This window comes from Coloeus monedula (genome assembly GCF_965178545.1).
Source record: "Coloeus monedula genome assembly, chromosome: 12".
NCBI classification, from domain to species: Eukaryota; Metazoa; Chordata; class Aves; order Passeriformes; family Corvidae; genus Coloeus; species Coloeus monedula.
Genome location: NC_138792.1, coordinates 1,236,680 through 1,260,017, shown reverse-complemented (window position 1 = coordinate 1,260,017; position 23,338 = coordinate 1,236,680). Strand labels below are relative to the sequence as shown.

Sequence of the window (23,338 nt, the reverse complement as noted above, 5' to 3'; positions counted from 1 at the left end):
GCCCGGCCGCTCCGCGGCGCAGCTGCGAAGCACCGGAGAAGCAAAACCCCATCTCGCCTTTCTCCCCATCTTGCCTTAAACTTCATCAAATCTTTTACTAAATCCGAAATTTAGGCAAAGAGAAACAGAATTTTCTCCTGTCCAGCTGCCCATTTACTCCTTGCTCTTCCCATCTTGGAGTGTTGGAAGCACAGCCCTTCCTCAGCTGAGGGAAACTGAGGCACGGGAGCATCAAGAACTTGCTGAGATGGGAAACCAATCCCAGCACGGCTTAACCCCAGGTCCTCTGAGCTCTGCTTGTGTCGCTGATCCTTCAGGGAGGTGACCTTGTGCCTGGAGGGACCATCCCCATCCCACCTGCCTGGCCGAGCTGCTGCTGTCAGAGAATTGCTCTCACCCATCCCAGCAGGGATTGACGAGCCCAAATCGCAGCTGAGCCCGCTGGAATCCTGACACGGACCTCGGGGAGTGACTCCCAGAGAGAAAACAAGACTGAAAACTGTCACCACAGCCCTGCAGAGCCTGATCCTTCCCAAAAGGTGCCGTGTGTGGGCTGGGGATCCCTCTTCCCTGGGAGCCCAGGAGAGCCCAGGGCAGCACCCTCACCTCTGGCAGCCTCTCCCTCCATCCTCCACCTCCTCCTCCTCCTCCTCTCCCTCCCTTCCAGAGCACCTCCACCTTGCCACACTCATCTCTCCAGACACCAAACACAGCTCTTCTGTGGATAAATATTGCAGCAAAATATCTGCGGACAGAGGAGAGGAGGGCAAGAGGTGACAGCAGCACATCCCACTGCTCCCTGCCCTGAGCCCAGCCTGCTCCAGAAGAAGGAGTTTCCACCAGAGCTGTGCTGGATTTCTCCTCTCCCTGCCCACATCCTGGACTTTGTCCAAGCACCGTGGTCCCTTCAAGGCCTTCCCCAGAGGGGGCTGTAAACCCTGCAAAAAACTCACCCTGGCACAAGAGATCGTTTTGTTTGCAGATGAATGCACAGAACAGCAGAGCTTTCCGCTGGAGTCGTTACCTTCCTGGTGACCATGGAATTTGGGTGCTCCTGGGAGCTGTTCCTTCCCCCTCACAGCTCCGGGATGCTGGGCATGTCCTGGGAGATCTGCAGAGGTTTGGATCCAGGAGGTGGCTTTTGTGTGGGGGCTGGGGCTGCGGGGAATGCTCCTTCCTCCCGTGCCTCCCGCAGTGGGAGGTTTTATAGAACACCCCAGGGCTCCCCCAGCACAGCCCCTGCGACCAATGGCTGAGGGTGGGATGGGGATGGAGGAGGGAAAAGCAGGAGGAACACGGGATAGCTCTGGGAAGGAGTGAAAATAATAAACAAATAGAGCTGGACAGGGGGTGGCACCGTCTGCTGCGTGAGTGACGGGATCCTCTCATCTCAAGACTTGTTCAAAGTTGCTGATGAGAACTGGACCAGCCTGGCTTTCCTCAGAGGTCAAGGTTTGGAAATAGGGTAGAAATCATCTGTATTGGTTGTTTGGGTGCTTTCTTCCTTCTTTGTGTGAAAGCAGAAGGTCTGTGTCTCTCCTCTGAGTCATTTCCATGATTCCGTGAATATTCAGTGAATTAGAGCTGTGGGCAATCCATGGAAAATTATGTCTTCATTTACTCCTGCCCTTGTTGATCAGAGCCAAGCAGAGAACAAAACCTCATTCAGGCTCTTCCCTCTTCATCCCAAAGTGGAGGCATCTCAGGGATCTGCCACCCTCCCGTCTCTCCGTGGTTTCCCAGCCTTGGCCCTGTAGATCAGGTTGGGATCACCCAGGGACAGACACGGCCCCAGCAGCTCCTTCCTCCAGCCAAGGTACCAGAACCAACCCAGGTGCTGAGGGAGGTGATTTTGTTGTTCTCATTTTAAAGTTGAATATGTTATTCAAACAGTCACTTTATGCTTCTTTGGAGCAGAAGGATTTTTATGAGGTCCTGAGGATCACATTTCTCCTTCTCTTTGGATACATTTTAGACTCAGATATTCTGCTTTCCGTTCTCCAGCTCAGTCATCCTTGCCCATCTCACTTTGGAGTGAGGAGCCTGTGGGGAAGGACAAGCAGGAAAAGCCAGGTTTGGTGGGAAGGACACGCAGGAAAAGCCGGGTTTGGTGGGAGGGACACTCAGGAAAAGCCGGGTTTGGTGGGAGGGACAAGCAGGAAAAGCCGGGTTTGGTGGGAAGGACAGGCGGAAAAGCCAGGTTTGGTGGGAAGGACAAGCAGGAAAAGCTGTGTTTGGTGGGAGGGACAGGCAGGAAAAGCCGGGTTTGGTGGGAAGGACAGGCAGGAAAAGCCAGGTTTGGTGAGAAGGACGCAGGAAAAGCCGGGTTTGGTGGGAAGGACACTCAGGAAAAGCCGGGTTTGGTGGGAAGGACACGCAGGAAAAGCCGAATTTGGTGGGAAGGACGCAGGAAAAGCCAGGTTTGGTGGGAAGACAAGCAGGAAAAGCCGGGTTTGGTGGGCTGGGCTGGAGGGACACCGCCCATCCCTGGCCGTGCTTGGAGCACTCAGCTGGTGCCCCCTTTATGGCCAGTGACACTCAGAGGTGTCTCCACCTTGAAATCTGTGTCCCAGAGTTGACTCTGGAGCTCAGTGGATCATTTCTGCCCCTTGGTGCATCCCTGGGACTCTGGGGCCGGACTCCTGCTCTGGCTCAGGTGGGAGCAAACAAGTCCATTCCCGGCTGGAGGCTTTGAGGGGCCCCGGGAGGTGCCCTGGCCCCGTCCCCTCGGCTCAGTCCATGCCCGGGCAGAGCAGGAAGCAGCCCCTCAAAGGGCTCCTCTGCCCAGGGCAGAATCCACGGCACGGCTTTAACCACCCTTTAACCCTTCCGGGAGGGGCTGCAGCCTTTCCTTGGCTCTCCTCCCAAAACAGAGGAATTTGGGGCCTGCCGGGCCCCCCTCCCCGACCCCTGGCAGGGTCCTGCAGCCTATTCTGGGCCAGTCACGTTTCTGCACGGGACAGGGCATGAATGGCCCTCTCTGTTCTGCCAGAGACAAAGGATGGCTCCAACCCCTCGGAGACCCCCAGGAAAACCCAACCTTGTCCAGCCAGAGCGGCCCTGACACACATTGGGGTGCAAGGCTGGTGTTGAGTTGCTCCAGCGATGAGAATGAAACCCCAAAGTGGTGCCAAATCCCGTGATTTGTGTCACAGCAGGAAAGCAGCTTCCAGGAGAGCTCAGAGATCCCTGAGGTCTGGAGAGAGCCACAGCTCAGGGAATCCATCCCTCATGGCCTTGCCGCTGTGGGAACACGCTGATAGATTGGTAGTCCAAGCCACTGGAACAGCTTTGCCAGACAAGGACTGGTGATGGAAAATCGCTGCTGCTCCCAGCCGGAGTCACAGGGTTTAACCTGCAGGTGTGGGACAAGTGTGGGACTGCCCCACAGAGGCTCAGCTGGGCTCTGGTTTGGGGTGTGGGGATTGAGAGGAATCCGATTTACAGGTGTGGTCACCGAGCAGAGCAACCTCTGGAAGAATCACTGGGAGGTTCACCCTACCCCCCCCAACATCTGGGTGCTCACCCCATGGCAGAGGGAATGCAGCTGTGTGCCCTAGGATGTGCCCAGGAGGGGATGGAGATGCCTCCCAGCCCCCCCACTAATTGACCTAATTATGGCACTAATTAGGGCACTAATTGGTCTTTATGGCCCTGGACACCCAGCCCGGCCCCAGACCCCGTTTCAGTTCAGCCGGAGGAGTCCCGGTCTGCAGGTGTGAGTCTGTGTTATCCCAAATGCAGGGAGGGGGCTGTGGGACAGCAGGGATGCCCGGGAGGAGGGAATATTCCTGGGAGCATCACGGACAGAGCCTCTCCTCTGGCACCTGAACAGGAAAACTCGGAGATGGTCCCTCGGGAATTCAAACAGGTGAAACATTACGGAGAAGAGACTGCTGGGGACCTGCAGGGACAAATCCTTCGGGAAGAAGCTTTTCCAGGGTTGTCAGCTGGCAAACCTTGCTGCTTTTGGGAGGCCTGGTGTCCTCTGACTGAAGTGCTGGGTGTATTTCTGTTCAGGCATCCTCTGGGAAGGCTTGGATTTAGTTCTGGGGCACTGGCAATGCTGATGTGGAACGCTCCAAAACTGCCTCCCGGCCCAACACCTCCGCTGGCATCACTTAAAATAAATAAATAGAAGATTGTGCCTGCATTTCTGGTCATATTCCTTAAATCCTGCTGCCAGCATTCCCCTCGCCCTGCCCCTTATGCCAGAGAGGTCTGGAGTGCTGGAGAACAGCTCTGGTACCTTTCCAGTGGTGCTTTTCTGCTGCAAATATTTTCATTCGCATCAAGCTCTGATCTCTGAGCTTCTCCTTTCCCCCCTCCAGGCTGATATTCCCCGGTTTTAACTCCTGGAGCAACCCAGCAGAGCAGCAACGAGGAGTGAAGAGAGCCAGAGGTGGTGCCAGCTCACACCCTGCCCTCTGTTCCTTTCCTTCCTCATGGGGAATGGAGTCTGAAGTCTCAGAGATGCCCTTCAGATGAGTCAGGAGAAATGCCCCAGTGGCTTGGGAGAACTTGGAGGCAGTGGGATGAAAACCCCCATCCCTCCCATTTTGCTGCCCCTCATCCCCACCCTGCCCTGTGTCAGGCCAAGAGGAATTCCAGGTAAACTCCCTGGATCCCCCACTGTGAAACCTCCAGCAGCTCCAGGCTGGATCCCACCAAGCCGTGAATGTTCTCCTGCGCAAGGAGCTGGGAAATGGGGATTATTTCAGTGCCTGCAGCCACATCCCCTCCCTCCAGCCGGGACGGGTGAGCGCAGGAATGGGATTGTTCGGGCGCACGGGACTTTCCCTTCCCTGGAGGAGCGGGTGCCTCGGGAAGCGGAGCCAGATCCCTGCTTGTTCCCACGAGCCCGCGCTGACCCCGCACTTGAAGTTTTTCTGCTCATAACTTTCTTATCAGCCGGGGCCGAGTGAAGTCAAGTTCCTTGGAGTTCTCCGGAGTTGTTTGGAGAGGCACGGGGCGTTCACGGCCCCGCCTGGGCGGCACGGGGAGCTCCGGGCCAGCGGGAGGGACAGGGGACAGGGGAATGGGGAAAGGGGGACAGGGGACAGGGGGACGGGGGAATGGGGAAAGGGGACAGGGGATGGGGGACAGGGGATGGGGGACAGGAGACAGGGGAATGGGGAATGGGGACAGGGGGACAGGGGGACAGGGGACAGGGGAATGGGGAAAGGGCACAGGGGACAGGGCACAGGGGACAGGGGACAGGGGACAGCTGCTGCTGCTGCTGCCCGGAGCTCGCACGTTCTGTCCCGTGGCCGTGCCTGGGGCTCCTGCTGGGCGTCGGATAAACTGGGGCTTGTGATGAGCCGCTCGTTGCCTTCGGATGGCCCCGATGGCAAAACATCAGAGGCTGGGCTCGCCGTGTCCCTGGGGGTGCAGGAGCCATAAGGATGTCACAGGGACCGAGGGCATCTCCGCCTTCCAGCGATGTCGAAACCAGCGCTGTGGGAGGATGTTGATCCCGGCCTTGGCGGGAGCAGGGTTGAAATCATGGGCTCACAGGATTGTTAAGGTGGAAAAGACCTAAGGCATCAGTGGGGTTTGAACCTGACCTTGCTAGAGCTGAGCAAACTCCCCTGGCCTGTGTAATTGTTACAACCTTTAATCAATCCTTTGCTTATACACACTTGTGTCTGTAAAAAATGTTGTTACAAACTGATAGAAAATGGGAGTGGGTTTGGGGTTTTAATGTCTGAATGCTGATTATTACCTTCATTTCTTTTGGGAAATTTACTTTAAATGAAGTAGCTCAGCTCCAGAACTGTGAATATTTTGAATTCAGGGCCGAACTTCCTAAAAAATGGGAATTAAAGTGAATTCAAGCGCTGTGAGTACAGGAGTAGATCCAGACACTTCATGTGAAACCCACAAAGATCTGGGGAGATCTCCAAACCTTTCCAGTGTGGGAAGTGGAGAGGGGAGGATGAGCTGGGGCAGATCCTCGGTGGCTTTGGCAGGACCACGCCGGCGCCGGAGCTCCCACAGCCACAGGGCCCAGAAGACTCCCCTGGATTATTTCCCAGTGTCTCCCACCTTCCATTCCCTCCTTCTGCTTAACAAGCTTCTGAGAAAAGCCTGGACAAACGGGTTATTGCTCCTGAAATGATTGCAGATAATTATGGAGAGATTAATGGCCTCTCCTCCAAGAGCCACCGACGGCTTCAAGTGCCATTGACCTTTCCAGGAAATGGGAATGAGGAAAGACAGAGGGAGACGGGTTGGATAAACAGTGTGGAATTTAGAGTCTTCAAAGTTCTGGGCAGGGCAGGACTGCTGAGATTCCCCATGTTCACCCATGGCACCCCCTCGCTGCTCAGCAGAGATAGCTGGGAATGGGGAAAGCGGAAAATGCCTCCTTGGCAGCGGGAAAAGGGGAATGACAGCAGAGGAAAACACCAGTGGGGATCACCTCCCTGGCACCTGGGAGAGGACCCATCCTGCCCATGGCCTGGGCTTTGGTCGTCCCTGGGGAAGGAGGCTCCCAAAGGCCCAGCAAGGAGCTCCAGGCTGCCTTCTCTCAGGGATTTGCCAGATCACTTCCATAATTTAGTGGCCAGCTCAGGGACGAGCCAGGAAAAACCAGAATTTAATCACAACCGGGCACTGCTGAGTTCAAAATCACCCCTGAGCCTGGGCCCTGCGGGAAGAGGAAATCATGGATGCCATCCGAGAAAAGTGAGGAATCCCTGTCCCTGCAAGTCCCCAGTGCCTAAAGAGGATCTGAGCCTTTTTTGATGAGTTTTGCAGTGGCACCTCCAGCAGGGATAAGGAGGAGGCTTGGAATGAACCAGATGAATTTTAGAGCTCTGCCCATGGAGGCCATCCCCAAGACAATTAAATGAAGGATGGAAAATGCTTTAGGAGCACTGGAATTGTGCCAGGGGATGTCCCTAACTGATGGTGAGAGCCCTGAAGGTTGGCAGCCCCACCAGAGCCTGGGACAGTCTCTGGGACAGGCATTGAGTGTTGAGTTCAGTGTCCCCAGAAAAGTTTGAGGAAGACAAGAATTGTCCCATCTTTAATTCCCTGGCTGCTCCAAGGGAATCCCGAGAGGTGGGAAGAGCACTTAGAGCACGTGGGCAGAGCTGGCTTTGGAAAGGAACCGTCAGCTAAAAACCCATCCATCCACGGGAACCATCCCATCTCCGTGCCCCAGGGGACCTTCGTGTCCTCAGCAGCTGAAGCCCTGGGTTTAATGCCATGAACCTCCAGGCCTCCCGAGTGACCCTGTGCGTCCCACTCCTGATGGGGACGGGGGGTCCACCCAGAATGGGGGGCAAATCCTCCGCCATAAATCTGTTGGAGAGCATCCAAAGGAGGCCTAAGAGATGGTGAGGGATGGAGGGGAAGCCAAACGAGCGGTGGCTGAGGTGACTGGAGAAGAGGGCAGACCTCATCAGAGCCTGGAACCTCCTCCTGAGGGGCAGCTCCGATCTCTGCTCCCTGTGAGCAGGGACAGGCCCCAGGGAAGGGCTGGAGCTGTGTCAGGGCAGGGTTAGGTTGGATATCAGGGAAAGGTTCTTCCCCCAGAGGGTGCTGGGCACTGCCCAGGCTCCCCAGGGAATGGGCACGGCCCCGAGGCTGCCAGAGCTCCAGGAGCGTTGGGACAGCGCTGCCAGGGATGCCCAGGGTGGGGTTGTTGGGGTGTCTGGGCAGGACCACGAGTTGAATCCATGATCTTTGGGGTCCCTCCCAACTCAGGATCTTCCAGGATATTCCACACCCCTGGAGGGGGTGTGCTGGGGGACAGTGTGGAGCTGGCTCCCAGAGCCCAGGGAGGGTCAGGTGACACGGGGGGACAGAGGGGCTCAGGGGGGGTTTGCATCCCGCTGGAGTGGAGCTGCAGTGACACTGACGGAGGGAAGAAAAAAACACGGAAAAGAGGAGTTGCCTTGTAAATCAAGGATGGCCTGGGGACAGAGGCAGTCACGCGTGTTAGGGCTGACTGGGCCATGTGAGGAGCCTCAAAGGGGCTCTGTGAGGGGACACTGGGCCCTCTGTGAGGGCTGCACGTCCCTGCAGAGCCGCTGGGTCACAAGCACCACATGTGACTGGACACTGCCACCCCACCACGGCCAATCCCTCGGGATGGGGAGTTAAGGACAGGGCTTTGGGAAGCCTCTCCCTGCTCCACTAATTAAGCAGGAGAGGTTTAGAGGGTTTTGTCATAAAAACGCTCCCAATATCCCATTTTATTAAATGCTGGTTTCTGGGGAGCTTTGTGGGCTCCTGCACACAGCAGCTCTGCAAGGCGGTTCTGCTGCCACGGACGGACGAGGACAAGGATTTCCTTGTGGAGACTCCTCATTTGTCACCCACAGAGCTCCTCTGGGATTTAGGAAGGGAAAGCAGCACGTGGGCAGGAGCTGATGTCCTCTGTTACCTGCTGAACACATCACGGGATGGTTGGGGTTGGAAGGAACCTTAAGGATCATCCAGTTCCATCCCCCCACCACGGGATGCCACCCACCCGCCGTGGGAGGTTCCTCCATGCTGAGGTGTCTCTCCACCAGTGAAAGCACCCTGAAAACACTCGTGGGGCAGCCCTGGAAGGAAAGACCTCGTTCAGAGAGCTGGGATGTCCTGAGAGTCTCACCACTCATCTGTCAGAGGGGCAAAACGAGGGGAGGAAGGAGCGCCAGCAGAGAGCAGGGAAGTGGAAGGAGATGTCTTGGTGCTCTGGTAAAGATCTGCCGGAGCAAACGCTTCCCTCACTGAGCCAGGAGCTTCGGCACAGGGAGGAAAAGCCCTGGTGTTTGTGGGGTTTGACACCAGCCTGTGGTGTCTGGCAAGCAGAGCACCCTCACAGAGCCCCTTCTGCACCTGAACTTGGAGTTTAATCCCCAAAGCCCGTCTTTAACCTCGACCCAAACTCGTGCCTGGCTGCAGATGCTGCTCCCCAGCCTGAGGAACTCTTGGATGCTGATGCTGGAGCTCTCCCGACCCTGCTGTGTCCTTCCCGATCAGTCAGCTCTGCTCCTCCTCACCTGTAGGAAATCCTACACCAGGGAATCCTGGAAGGCTCCTACTCCACCGCCTCTCCCCACCCCCAGCTCTACCAGACCCTCCAGCAGGGATTCCTCCATCTCCTTCCTATCCCCACTGGGCTGGAGATGTCCCAGCCTCCAGAGGCTGCATCCAGCTGCTCCATAAACCTTCGCATTCCAAGCTTTTCCCGCGGCAGGTGCAGCCTGACAGAGGTGGGTGTGCGGTTTGTCTGCCCTGGGGCAGTTTGCTCCGGAGGGAGAACCTCCTGCAGTCCGTGGAGGCTGCAAGATCCCGCAGGGAGGTGCTCTCTGCTCCAGGTCAGGCAAAATCCAGCAGGAGAGGAAGCGAATCCTGCAGCCAAGGGCTGGTTCCCAACCCTGTGCAGGCTGGTACCACCTCAGCCATCATCCCAGCCACGCTGGGCTGACCAGAATCCTCCTCGGATCACTCAGAGCGTTCGTGTCCGGCCTCCCGGGATGTGCCTGCTACCCCCGAATATCCCAGGGATACATCATCATGCACATCTTTATTTAGAGACCTAAATTAAGTTCCAGACTCCTCTTGCTAATTAGTGGGAGCTCTGAATCTCCTGGCCCCGAGTTGCCCCGTGGAGACGCCACAACTGTGGCAGCTGGATTGACCAGCATTTCCAGGGGTGCAGGAGAAGGTGGTGGGATAATTCCCCTCCGGTTTTAGGGAACTCTGTCCCAGCTGTGACACTCCAGTAAAGGGGTCTCACTGGTGGGGGGCTGAGATGAGCCCCCAGCACTTCCCACTTGAGGAGAGGAGAGCAAAAGTAGAGTAACAATTCCAAATAAACCCCATTCCCCCCCAAGCTCGGGTGGGACAGTGGTGGTGTTTAAAGGGAACGCTGGGTCCTCCTGTTTATTTTAAGCTGGAAGCCAAGAGGCTCCTGCCGGTGACTTCAAAGAAAAGTTTGTTTCTGTGTTCTGCTAATTACCAGAACACCCAGACCCCATCTCTGGGGCCCGGAGTGTTGCAAAAACATGGAAAGGTTAATTGAAGGCAAAGGGAAAAGGAGAATCCCGGCTTTAACCTTCCTGGGCTGCCCTTGTTATGCTGACAGCACGGTGCAGGCAGATTTAATGACTCCTCATTACCCTGCTACCTAATTAACCTCCTGCCCTGCAGCACAGAGAGGCTGAGAAAGAGCTCCCTGCCCAGGAACCCCCTCTGACAGCAGTCCCCGGGGTTAAAGGAGACATCTCCAGCAATGCCATGCTCAAATCCTGCCTGGATTCCAGATAATTCCTGTGGCACAGAGAAGGGCAGTGCTGGCATGGCTCCGTGGGGCTGGATGCCAGGAATCTGTTTGCCCATCATCCCAATGGCATGGGAGCAGAGCTGGCACCAGGCTTCCAGTGGGACAGGGGAGACTCCAGCTGCTCGTGGCAAGGATGCTGCAGGGCTGTGGGAGGGTCAGGAAGGGGCTGTGGGAGGACAGACCTGGAGAGCTGCCCCTGCACCCTCCGGGCAGCTGCCACAGCATCACGGAATGGGTCAGCTTGGAAGGGACCACAGCGGGTCCTCTGGTCCAACCTCCCTGCTCAAGCAGGGTCAGCATCTGGAATATCACTTGGGATTGTCCTGTATGGAACAGGAATCTGCTCCAGGTCAGTTGTCCCAGTTAAGGGGGAAAAAAACTGTTACCTGTTGTCTTTGCTGGATCAGCTCCTGTTTTCCCTCTTACCTCAAAGGTTGGTGCAGGTGAAATCAAGGACTTTTCCCTTGATTTCGCCTCCAGAAGGCTGGAGAGAGATTTCCCCTGAGGGCATGGAGCGATGAGGGAGAACAGCCTTAAACTGTAGGAGGGCAGGGATGGATGGGATATTGGGAAGGAATTCCTGGCTGGGAGGGAGGCGAGGCCCTGGCACAGGGTGCCCAGAGCAGCTGGGGCTGCCCCTGGATCCCTGGCAGTGCCCAAGGCCAGGTTGGACACTGGGGCTGGGAGCAGCCTGGGACAGTGGAAGGTGTCCCTGCCCGTGGCAAGGGGTGGCACTGGATGAGCTTTAAAATCTCTTCCAACCCAAACCATTCCATATTCCATGACCCACACTTCCAGCGGAGCTGGTGGGAGCTGCCATTGCTTGGTGGGACCTGGCCCTGCCTCTGAGAGGGGACAGCTCTGTCACCTGGGAGAGCTGAGCCACCAACACGAGACCAGATGGTGCAGGTTTGGAATTTATGACAGGAATTGCTGTTTATTTCTTGGTGTCACAGCCTGGAACAAGTCCACGTGAGGGCCAAGTGTGGATGAGGAGCACGGATGCCATGGCCACAGTGTCCAGTGGCAATGCTGAACATCCTGGTCTGCTTCTAGGAGCAGCTGGGCATCCATGGAAGAACTGGGCCGAAGGATGGGCAGCAGAGAGAGAAGGAGCAGGAGCAGAAGCATCCCCATGGGCCCTGGCCACGTGATGGGCCAGAAATGCAGAGGCCAGAGCTGGAGGGAGATAAATCACCCCGAGCCCCCCGGAGAGGGCAACAGTCTGCAAGGCTTATCTGGGCTTTGATGTGTCACTGAACTGCGTGGAGGGAAGGGCCGTGCGGAATTCACTCTCCAGGACGTTTAACTCGTGCCCCAGGCGCCGGCCGCTCGCATCCTGCCGTCCATCAGCAGGGACACGGGGCCATCAGCAGGGACACGGGGCCATCAGCAGGGACACGGGGCCATCGGCAGCGACACGGGGCCATCAGCAGCGACACGGGGCCATCGGCAGCGACACGGGGCCATCAGCAGGGACACGGGGCCATCGGCAGCGACACGGGGCCATCAGCAGCGACACGGGGCCATCGGCACGGCCTGGCCGCAGCTCCCCGTGGCTCTGTGTGTGCTGGCCAGGGCCCCACGGGCTCCGTGGGGAGGGTGGGCCAGCAGCTCCAGCTCCTCGTGCCTTCCTCCTCTCTCCCTCCTTGGAAACGTTGGGATTGCTGCTCCTGCACAAGGAGAAAGCCACTCCCCGGGCCAACTGCTGGCGGTGGTGGCACCGGACTGGAGGGGCCAGCGAGGCTGCAGGATGGTCTAAGAGCCCTCTGGGGTGGTGGGGGTAGGGCCCCTCCCACACGGGCCAAACCAGCACACAGCACCGGGCTTTGTACATCATTTGTGTCCGGGCTTTCTCTTTCTTTAGGCATTGGGGATTTTCACCATGGTTTGGATTGGAAGGGACCTTAAAGCTCATCCTATTCCACTGTCCCAGGCTGCTCCCAGCCCCAATGTCCAGCCTGGCCTTGGACACTGCCAGGGATCCAGGGGCAGCCCCAGCTGCTCTGGGCACCCTGTGCCAGGGCCTGCCCACCCTCCCAGGGAGGAATTCCTTCCTTTCCTCGCACTCGTGCCAAGGTGGGACATCCAATCCCACTGCAGCTCATTCCCGGTGCCCTGCGGCCTCAGGGGGGATGGATCACACCCCTTCCTTCGTTTCTGTTGGAGTGCAAAGACCTTTCCTTGCACTCTCCAAAGCAGGAGCAGGCATGAGCAGGGCTGCAGAGACAGGAATGCTGCAGGTCCTGTCCCAGAGCCAGAGCAGGGGCTCCAACGGGAAGAGTCAATCGCAGCCCTGCCCCTGGCGTGGATAAAGCCAGGTGTGCCCTGGAGGGAGTTAAAAGCTCTGTGGATGTGGCTCTTGGGAACACGGGGCAGGGGTGGCTTCGGCAGTGCTGCGGGACCCGTTGGACTCGATGATCCTAAAGTTCTTTCCCAATAAAACATTCCGGGATTCCACGGGCGCAGCCGTGGCCCGGGGCTGGCGTTGGCCAGAAGATGGTGCTGGTAGGAAGGTGATGAAGCCCTCGCTCCACTCCTCTGCTGAGAGGACAGCTCAGGCCTTTCCTTTTCTTCCCCCTCCTCCTTCCTCCAAGAGTCCCTGTAAAAATAACTGGGCAGGTTTAATGGTCGCAGTCCCACGCCGCAGCACCCACCGGGTTATTTATTGCATCCAGCGGGGTCCCGGGAGCTCAGCTGCAGTAACCCGAGAGCCCGGAGGCTCCGGCAGCTTCTGGGCAGAGGGCTCTCTAATGGAAGCACAGCCCTGATGGATAATGGGCTTAAGCTGATTTATTTTTCCCCTGGATCCTTCTCAGAACATCCTCCGGACTGGCTGGGCTGAGCCCGGCTGCCCCACAGGGGGGTAACTCCGGGGATTTCCCCCCAAAAGCAGCACGGGGGGGACACCCCACCCTGGGGAAGGGCTTTTTTGGGGTGTCCCCCTGGTGAAGGCTGGGAAAGGCTGGGGTTGGTTTGTTCTGCTGCAGTTTGGGCGCGCTGTGTCCTTCTGGGGGGAATCCCCACCGGAGCCATGCGCGCTGTGGGGTCACACAGGGGCGTCTCCGGTGCCTCTGGAGCTGCTGCTGCCCTCGGCCGCTCCCTGATTCCCCTGCCCGCGGTGTCTGCAGTCCCACAGGGATCCCCGTTGCCAGCCTAGGGGGATAACCTGCCCCTCTGCCAAGGACAAAGGCACCAAAGCTGATGCCAGGGCAGGCTCCTTCCCTCCTCCCAACATCCACCTGCGTGCGCTGGGCAGGAGCCCGGCATCAGGGAATCATGGAATGCGTTGGGTTGGGAATGACATTCCAGATCATCTCATTCCATGGGCAGAGACACCTTCCACTACCCCAGGCTGCTCCCAGCCCCATCCAGCCTGGCCTTGGAAACTTCCAGGGATCCAGGGGCGGCCACAGCTGCTCTGGGAAACCTCCGTGCCTGGGCCTCCCCACCTTCATTGTAAAAATACTTCTTCCTCATATTTGATATAATCCGACCCTCTTTTAGTTTAAAATCATCACCCCATGTCCAAGGTGGGAATGGGGCTGGGGCTGGGATGTGCCCCAGGATTGTGGGGAAGAGGCTCTGGGATCCCAGCTCCAGCTCCCGGCCTGTGGAGCCGAGCAGTGACGCTGGAGGGGAACGGCTGAGCTGAGCCACTTCTGGTTTGTATCCCTGCACATCCAAGAACCCCAATTCCCAAGGGCCGAGGGCTTCTCCCCAGCCTGGGTAGTGCCAGCGTTTGGGACTGTGCCCTTTCCGTGGCTGGGTGCCCCCACAGCCCCACTGGGAAGGGGGAGAGCAGGGGCTGAGGGGCGCTGACCCTTCGGGATGGGCATTACAGAGCGGGGGGAGCCGGCTGGAATTTATTCTGAGCTCGCCAGAGAATGAAATCATCCCGCTGCAGGGTGAGGATTGAGGGCTGTGGCTCTCCAAGCCCTCAGCACTCGCAGGTGAGTGGGTGGCAGCCGGTCCCAGGTGCTGTGTGACATCCAGGGCAGCCGGCCCTGTCACTGTCCCTCCCCATGTCCCAGGGCTCCTGCAGCACCGCTGTCCCTTCTGGAGGGGGGATACTCGCTCTGGACATCCTTTCAGCTGCAAACCATCTCCGCTGGGATCCCCGGGCCTATTATAGGCTGATTAAATATTAAAACAATTCATTTTGTACTTAAACTGTTCCGAAGGCTCCTGCTGACGAGGACTTTGAAGTCTGGGGCGCAAGGGTTTGCTCTCGTTTCCTCCCTGCTCCATCCCCTCCTTCCACACCTTTTCGCAGGCAGGGAGGGAGGGCAGGGCAGTCCTGGCCAGCCCGGCTGTCGAAGGGGATGGGGTCTTGCCTGAGGGCGTGGAGGGTGTGCTGGTCCTTGTGTGGGAGCTCGCTGGCACTGCTGGAGCAGGAGGGAAGCTCTGAGTGCTGATTCCAGGGACCAGGAGGGACCTTGGAGAGAGCTCAGCAGCTGCCTGGATGTGGATGCTAAAGGAGAAGGGGCAGTGAAGGCCTCCACCTGGTCCTGCTGTGCCCTGGCAGCCCCCAGGAGCTGAGGGCAGCATTTTCGTGGCAGGGAGGTCCATACTGCTTTTCCTGTCCTGCTCTTTCCAGGCTCTGCAGGAATCATTGGATACTCCCAGGACCTGAGCCTGGAGCATCCTAAACCTGGGTGCAAGGCCTTGGTGACCCCCAGGCCAGGGTGTCCGGCCCCTCGGGGCCATGAGGTCTTGCAGGGAGTGGCACTCACTTGCAAAGGGCATTCCGAGGTGGGCACAGATGCCCTGGGGAAGGCAGGGTGGGATGGGGTGGGCTGGTCCCTGCACCAGAGGGATTTGGGATGGAGACGTGGGAGAGGCACCCAGGGGTCCCTGACAGTCCCTTCCAGGGATGGATTTGACTGAAGGAAGGGGAGGACAGCTCCTGGGAATGAGGGATTGCTCCTGGTCTGCTGGGGGCGAGGTACCCAGCCCTGGAGGGACTCAGGGCTTCCACTTCCAGTGGCAACCTCCCCGTTTGTCCACCTGATCCCAGCTCAGGAGCCCGAGGCTCAGGAGGACCTGGACCTCCTCCAGCCCCTGCAGAGGGAAGAAAAGGTGAGTGGCGGATATTTCACCTCCCCAGCTGGGTCTGGCCTTCTTCCCGCTTCCCTCCCCCTTCCCCAATCCCATCCTTTACATCTGTTGGATGTGGAATGCAGCAAACTCTCAGCAGAGCTCATTACTCCGGGCCCACCGCTCTGAACGGGGCCGAAAGGTCCTGCTCGTAATGATTTGGAGGTGATTTGTATTTAAGGCGCTCGGCTTTCAGATGCTGCCAGGGGGAGGGGAAATTAAATAATTGAAAGCTGTGGGGAAGGGAAGGAGAGAGCCCTGGGTGGAGGGAGAGGGCCAGAGTTTCTCCCGGTCCAGAAGTGTTTCGGTTCACCCGCATCGGTCGCATGGGTGCGGGTTTAAAACACAAGGACTGAGGAAAACCTTCCTCTTGTCCTTGCAGGGTCAGGACACGCTCCAGGGATTGATGGATGCCCCAGGGACTGATGGATGCCCCAGGGATTGATGGATGCCCCAGGGATTGATGGATGCCCCAGGGATTTTCCAGGGATGGCCCAGCTGGCCAGTGGGGGAGAAGGGTGTGACCCGAGTGGGACAGGGGACCCTCTGCCCCCCATGTCCTGGTGGGACGTGGCTGCCTTGGCCACACCGACCGCTCCCCTCCCCTCCTTTCTCCTTTTCCCCACTCCCTGCCTCCGGCACACTCCAAGCAATAAAGGCAATTTTCCAGCCTGGCCATCGAGAGGCAGTGGGGTGAGGAAGGCTGGAGCCCTCAGGGATGTGAACAGGACAGAGCTGGGGGCCCAAAGCCACCGACTGAAAACTCCCAGTAAGAGCCTCACAGTGTTTGTCAAGGCCTCAGAGCAAAAGAGAACCCCATGGAGGCAAACTCTGTGGGGCAGGTGGGGAAACTGAGCCATGAAAGGTGGAAATGAACCTCCTGGGAAAAGGGCGAGGGGTTGTGTTATTTTCCTGAAAGTTCAAGCTGGGATATGCAACTCGAACTTGATCTAAAGCAACGTTGTTCCACTTTTGTACTCCACAGCTCCTTTCAGCCTAATTCCTTCTCTCCTTTTTTGACCAAATTGCCAAAAAATCCACCAGTCTGCTCTGGTTCTACCTGAAAATAAATGCAGGTTTGTGGCTCCTGCTCGTCTTCCAGCTGATGCCGGAGCCTGGGATCACCAGTGCTCCTGGGTGTTTGTGGGGTTTGGCACCAGCCTGTGGTGTCTGGCAAGCAGAGCATCCTCACAGAGCCCCTTCTGCACCTGAACTTGGAGTTTAATCCCCAAAGCCCGTCTTTAACCTTGACCCAAACTCGTGCCTGGCTGCAGATGCTGCTCCCCAGCCTGAGGAACCCTTGGATGCTGATGCCCTTCCCAGGCCCTAACGAGCTCCCGGCGCTCCAGCAGTCCCTGGAGGGGGGCAGGTGGCCCATTAGGCTCGGTTTTAGGGCTGGGAAGGGGAATTTTCCTCGGCCTGGTCAGTGAAGATCACAGAACCAGCTCAGATCAGGCTGCCTGCTCCGGGGCTAACGAGCCAGCTGAGGGCTGCGGAAGGAAGGTCAGGAATCAATAGCCTGGGAAGAGCTGATGCTTTTCCACGAGCCCTTCATGTATTTCCCAGCTCTGTGCAGAGAGCAGGGAAGTTTTAGGAGCCTCCCCTAAAGCCTGGTGTTTAACCCTTGTGTATTTCCCCCTCCAGCCCAGTTTTCTCTGCCAAGGTGGGATTCACCAGAGGCGTGGACCAAACCCTGCTGGCTCAGCCAGGCTCTCCCTTCCTGTCCCCAGGCAGGGCAAGCAGCCTGTCCCCGCTCCTGCTGCATCCCTGCTGGATGTCCCTGATGGACATGGAAGTCTCCCAGTCCTGCTGTGGATCCCAGCTGTGTGGAAAAGTGAAAGAAAAGTGCTTAGGGAAAATGCTTCCATGGTTTTATAGCCCCAGCAGTGGGAATTCTGGGTCTCTGTCCCAAACGTGTGTCCTTTTCTTGTGATCCTCACATCCCACGGCAATCCAGCACCCTTGTGGAGTGGGAAAGCAGTGTCTAATTAAACCAGGTTTAATTACACCTGCTGCCAGGCAAGTCATCCCCTTCCACCCCATATCAACTTCCCAGGGTGCTGGACTTGGAGCCTGTACTTGGAATTTGGGGTTAAAATCGGACAGGGATGGAGAGAAATGACCCAGGATGCCTGGGAGGGGAGGTGGGTGCCCTTCGTGTGCTTCCTGATAACCCTTCTTGCCCTGAATTTATTGGGAAGGTGATTGGGTTATATGTAAAAATAATGACAATAACAACAACAGCAACAATCATAATAACAATGATATTAATGATATTATTAATAATAATAGAGACCCAGGGGGTTTACAGAGCATCGCATCAGGAAAAACATTTTCCTGAGAACCCAAATCCGTGGTAAACACTCCATCACAGAGCTCCACAAGAACAGCTGGAATGAGCCCGAAATATTTATTATTAATAGCAAAGCTGTTTATTTTTTACATATTAAATAGGTCATATCTCATCTAATAAAACCTCAGGGCTGGCTCTGCTCGCCTGGAGAAGGATTTCGCTGTTGTGGTGTGAGCAGAAAGAGGGAATGCAGGAGCTCCTGCTTGGGCTGGGCAAGCTGGGATCATATCCACAGTTCCAGCCTTTGGGTTTGCAGGAGGGCTGGAAGGTTCCTTCCCGGGTAACTGCGGGGCTGCTCCTGGCATCTCCCAGGACGTGGTCTAGAAATGTGACCAAGAGGTGGGGATGCAGGTCCAGCCTCAGCCCATCCAGGGACTCCCCGTGTCAGGATGGATAAACCACTTAAACCCTAGACTGGGCTGGAGTCTGGAAATGGGATCGCGCCAAGCGGCCCTTTGGGATCCCCGGAGTGACTGGGAGGCACACGGTGACAGCAAAAGCTCTTTTCCCCCTTCTGAGACATCATTAAGCAAATATCTACGAAGCTTCCCGAGCTCCAGAGCCGGAGTTCCTGAAGTTTGCTGGATGCTTAAGTGCATCAGGACTTAATTGCTGCCAAGTCCAGGTGTCGGGGGGGGAAACGAGTGTTGCACAACCCCCCGGCATTTCACCCCCCTTCCGATGGCATTAACCCCACATCAATCTCCCCAGGCCTCCCAGGAGCTGGGAAAAGCTGGCTATCCCCATGGAATTTCCTTCCAAGTGCAATGTAGCCCCTCATTCCTGACCTCGATGTGGGACACAGCACCAGGCTCTGCCCTTCCCCACGAGCTGGGGCAGTCGAGGCACCCGTACAAGGATTGGGAAGGAATTCCTGCCTGGGGGGGTGGGGAGGCCCTGATCCAACCATCCTCTTCAGCAAAGAGCAGGAGTGGACGTGGTGCAACCACAAACATGGGATCAACCCATTCCTGGGTCGGTTCAGGAGCAGGAACGTGTTCCAAAAACCCAAATATCCCATTTTCAGGAGGAGGTAGTGCATCGTTGGAGAAACTCGAGAGCTTTCCCAAAGTCTGTCAAACCCTTCCTGTAGGACGAGAGAAAACGGCCTCAAGTTGTCCCCGGGAAGGTTTGGATTGGATTTAGGGTATTAGGGAAGAGGTTTCTGTGGGAAGAGCTGTCCTGCCCTGGCACAGTGGATTCCCCGTCCCTGGGGGAGTATGGGACACGTGGATGTGGCACTTGGGGACACGGGTTCGTGGTGTCTTTGGCAGCGCTGGGAGCACAGCTGGACTCGATGGTCTTCGGGGGCTTTTCCAACCTGAAACATTCTGCGATCCCACCAGGAATCCCCTCTCCCACCCGCCCGTGGTCGCACCGGCCCCCGGCTCTGCCGAGCCCCGTGTGCGGATCCCGCTGCTCCCCTGGCAGCTCCAGCGCTGGGTCCAGGCTCCTTCCCCGCTCCGTGCAGACTCTTCCCGGCGCGTTTCCGTGGAATGCGGTGCCCCACGGAGCATTTCCAGTTAAAACAAGCGGGAAGCTCCATCAGGAGCCTCGCTCCGAGGGCCGCCGGAGCCTCGGCAGCATCATGTCAGTAATTTGTTCTACATTGGTGATAATAAGCAATAAGAACATAAACACAGGCAGAGCTTTGTGTGGAGAAATTTTTTTTTCCCCCCTTTTTTTTTCTTCTTTTCCCTTTTTTTTTCCTGAAGGAACCTCTGAGGTGGCGGGGCGGGGGTGGGGGGGGGCAGAAAAAAAGGCATGAATGATTCATCGATGTGAGGGGGGAAAAAGGCAGAGAGAGGGAGAGAGAGAGAGAGAGATTAAGAGAGAGGAGCTTCAAAGTGACTGGAGAGGATTTGAAGTGCTGAGCGTTCCTGGGCTGGGCAGAGCAGCAATTCACCAGAGAGGCCCCGTCAAGCTCCCTCCACCCCGGCCTCATCCCGGCTGCCTCCTCCTCCTCCTCCTCCTCCTCCTCCTCTCCGGAAAAAGCAGCTTCCAAATCACAAGTTCAAAGTTCAGCATCATCTAATGATGGGAAGGCCTCCCAGCCCCTCTGCGAGTGGCATCTGTTTATAGCCATGGCCCTTCCCTGGTGGTTTAGCCTGGCTTAAAATAATAAAAATAAATAAATTAATTAAAATATATATATATTAGAGGAGGAGGAGGAAGTGGGGAATGAGATGCAGGGCTCCATTTAAAAAAAAAATAATATAAAAGAATCTACTGGTGGTGAAGTGCCTTTGATTCTGAATATTCAAAAAGGCCGTTGGATTTCAATGTAATGAGAATATTAACGCTGCTGCCTTGATTTGTATTCACCGGCTGCCCCAGCCGGGCTGGCGAGCGGGGAAGGGAAACACAGCTCACTCCTGGCTGGAGCTGTCAGCCCGGCCGGGGCTGTGGGAGATGGAGGCACCAGCTCTGCCCCCTCCATCCCACAGGAACGGGACAGGAGCACCCAAAGCCATCCCCGTGCTGGTGGAACGGGAGGTGTCAGCACCAGCATGGCGAAAACTCAATTGCCTTCCCAGGGAAGTTCAGGCATTTCGAAGCAGCGTTATGGGTTCATCCAAGGCAAGCTGGAGCCAGGTTTAGATTAGGTGGTAGTTAGGAATTCAAGGGGGGTTAGATGGGACATTGGGAAGGAATTCCACCCTGGGAGGGTGGTGAGGTGCTGGGGTAGAATTCCCAGAGCAGCTGGGGCTGCCCCTGGATCCCTGGCAGTGTCCAAGGCCAGGCTGGACATTGGGGCTTGGAGCAGCCTGGGACAGTGGGAGGTGGCCCTGCCCATGGCAGGGCTGGCACTGGGTCAGCTTTAACATCCTCCCAACCCAAACCACTGGGTGATTCCATGATTCTGGGAATTCCTTGTCCGTGGAATACAAGTCTCGAAACAATTAATTTCTTTTTAATTTTGTCCAAAGAGCCACTCAACTCCTGCTCCTCCAGTTGTCCTTGAATCGAGCACCTGTGCTCCGGTGATAAATCTGTGGGAGGGACAAGTGGCATCCACAAGATGCCACCTACAAGACCCATTCTTGATCCCATGTCACAAAGCAAATGGCCCAATAATGAATGGCTAATTAGCAGTTCACTTATTAATTATTTTATTAATCAAAGGCCACACCATTCGCTGGCCTAATGAAAGAGTTTGATGTTTTATTATTTCTGAAAAAGGGAAAAAAGAAAAGGGCTCAGCACTAATTAGGGGAGAAGCTGATTTTAGAAGAAACGTCTTAAATTCTTGCCTGCTTAAAATAAGGGTATCAAACACTGCAAATCTCCCAATCTGGGAATGAAAAGACCAGAAAACAAAATCAGAGGCTTGAAAATAAAGTTAAAAAAGGAATCTTTCATATAGCTGTCTGTTCTATCCTACCAGAATACGTCAGGACGTGTCACCAGGGGTCACAGGTAGTGAGTATGTACAGCTCTGACCAAACCATAAAAAATTACATTGAACAAATTATTCCGCCGCAAATATTGGACCACAGCTAATATTTCATTAATAATAAGGTGGACTTTCAGGGATTTCCAACTTTTTTTTGGGAAGCGAAGTATTCTAAAAACTTGGATGGGTTTTAAGGTCCCTCCCAACCCAAACCGTTCCACGAAACTTTCCACGTCCTCCTAAACTGAAAATGCCCAGAGCGGGGATCCAGCACAGCCCTTCTGTTTTGTCAGAAGTCCCTTAAAAATCCCATCTCCACGTGACAAACCGTGAGCAAGGACCGACGGAAAACCGATTTCATCAACCCCCAACTCCTCCTTACCAAAGTCTGGGTGAAGCCACAGCCCTTCCAGCAGAGGGAAGGGAAGCTCTGAAGTGGTTGAATTCCATGGGGCTCCAGCTGGGGCTCGCAGGGAGCCTGGGCGGGGACGTTGCCACTGTAATGGGATTTCCCCCAGAGGAAAATTCCCCCTGCAATGCCCAGACACAGCAGAAAGCACAATTAACTCCACTGGAGGAGCCTTAAGCCCACTTTCCTTGGGTGTTGTGTAATTAAAACCTCAGCTTTGTTAATACATTAGTGAGATGTTTGCATATAATTCATCAAATGTTTATGAAAATGCGTAACAAATAATCCTGACAAACAAGTTGCTTAATTGAGAGAAGGGCTGGGAAGCCTTGTGAATTTTTAATAAAAAGGGGGAAGGAAGCACGCTACATTAATCAGACCAAGTTATCTCATTCAATATTTTCCAGTGGCTTCTCCAGTGCACATTTTATTTCATATACTGCACAAAAGGAACGTCTTGGTCCTCTGGTGAGACTTGCAGAGCAAAGCCTGCCTTGCTCCAAGCGGGCCCTTGGCTGGAGGCGTTCCCTCTGTTGCTGATCAAAATCCCAATTCCTCGTTCCCAGCTAAGGGCACTGAGGCCTGCCTGGGATCTGCACTTTGTGTGTGGGAAGAGGAGCCTGCGTGTCGTTCTCCAGGCTGGAGAGACCCCGTGGCCATGTCAGGAGTCCCAACACGGAGCTGAGCTCCCAGCTAACCCTGCCCTGCTCCTGTCACTCCATGCTCTTGCAAAGACTCTCTCCAGCTTTCCCGTAGGATTCTTTCCCTCCATGTCCATCTCCTCTTGGAGCAAGAGGTTGTGAGCCCACAGCTCTCCAGGTCTCCCCATCAGCACAAGAAATCTCCACCAGTGAGTCAGATGCACCATGAGGAGAGAGAATGTGATCCCGGGGCAGCCTGGTTTGTTTCCTGCACCTCCTCACAATCCATTGGGATCACACAAACATTTAATCCTGGATCTGAGTGCTCAGAAGTGCAGCGCTCATAGGTCAACCTGAGCTTCCTCGGTCCTTCACTTGGTATAAGTTTGGATGGACAGGAGAAAGAGTAAGGCTGGGAATGGAGGTGAGAGGAAGAGTGGAACAGAAGGAGAGGATGGATGGAAAAGGGCTTGGGATGAGAGAGGTGGAGATTCACGGTGGGTGTTAACAACGTCTGGGGAGAGCAGAGGGTTAAACCCACCCAGGTGCGGACTGGAGCACCAAGACCTCGCCTTGCTTTGGTCTCCTGGCAGATCCTCATGTCCTTCATGGTCCTTCTCCAACCCCAGCTCCTGCCCCCGCTGCTTCCAGCCACCCAACACCCCCCACTCCACGTGGCTCCTTCCGTCCTGGCTGGAAGCAGCCAGGGAAAGCTGCAGTTGGGAGCCTGAGGTGAAAATTGCTCAGCCCCAACAAAGCTCACCCTGGCACGTTTGATTGCACTCCCAAAGTGCTCCCGCTGAGCAAGTCAGGGATGAAGAAACAGAGACTCTGTGGTTTAAAAAGCTCCCAGCCCAGAGTCAGCATTTCTGCCCTGCCCTGCCTCATGGATTATTCAGCACGGGACTTGTTGATGCGCACTTATATTTTGCTCCCAGTGGAGTTGATGATCTTCCTTCCTCGGAATGGCTTCTCTGCTCTCTCCCCACCACTGGGGGACTGTGGCCGAAGCAGGGCTGGGCTGGTCTCACCGCTGAGATGTCCAGGATGGGGATGGAGGGTGGAGCTCATGGCCGTGGCTGGTGCTGGTGGCAGCTGGGCAAGGACTGGGGGGCAGCAATGGGAGAGGGGTCCATGGGAGAGAGAAAAG

General features: G+C 56.1%; 1 protein-coding gene across 1 annotated transcript in view; it reads right to left on the bottom strand.

Annotated features, from left to right (window-relative positions):
• Positions 1-22,798, bottom strand: part of LOC309577573 (endothelin receptor type B-like) — a gene marked incomplete at both ends in the record, with an annotated part of 31,040 nt that extends 8,242 nt beyond the window's left edge. The window contains one exon of the mRNA XM_082289700.1: positions 22,730-22,798. Within this exon, the coding sequence (XP_082145826.1) occupies positions 22,730-22,798 (69 nt within the window). The remainder of the gene's footprint in view (positions 1-22,729) is intronic.
• Between the last annotated feature and the right edge of the window lie 540 nt (positions 22,799-23,338).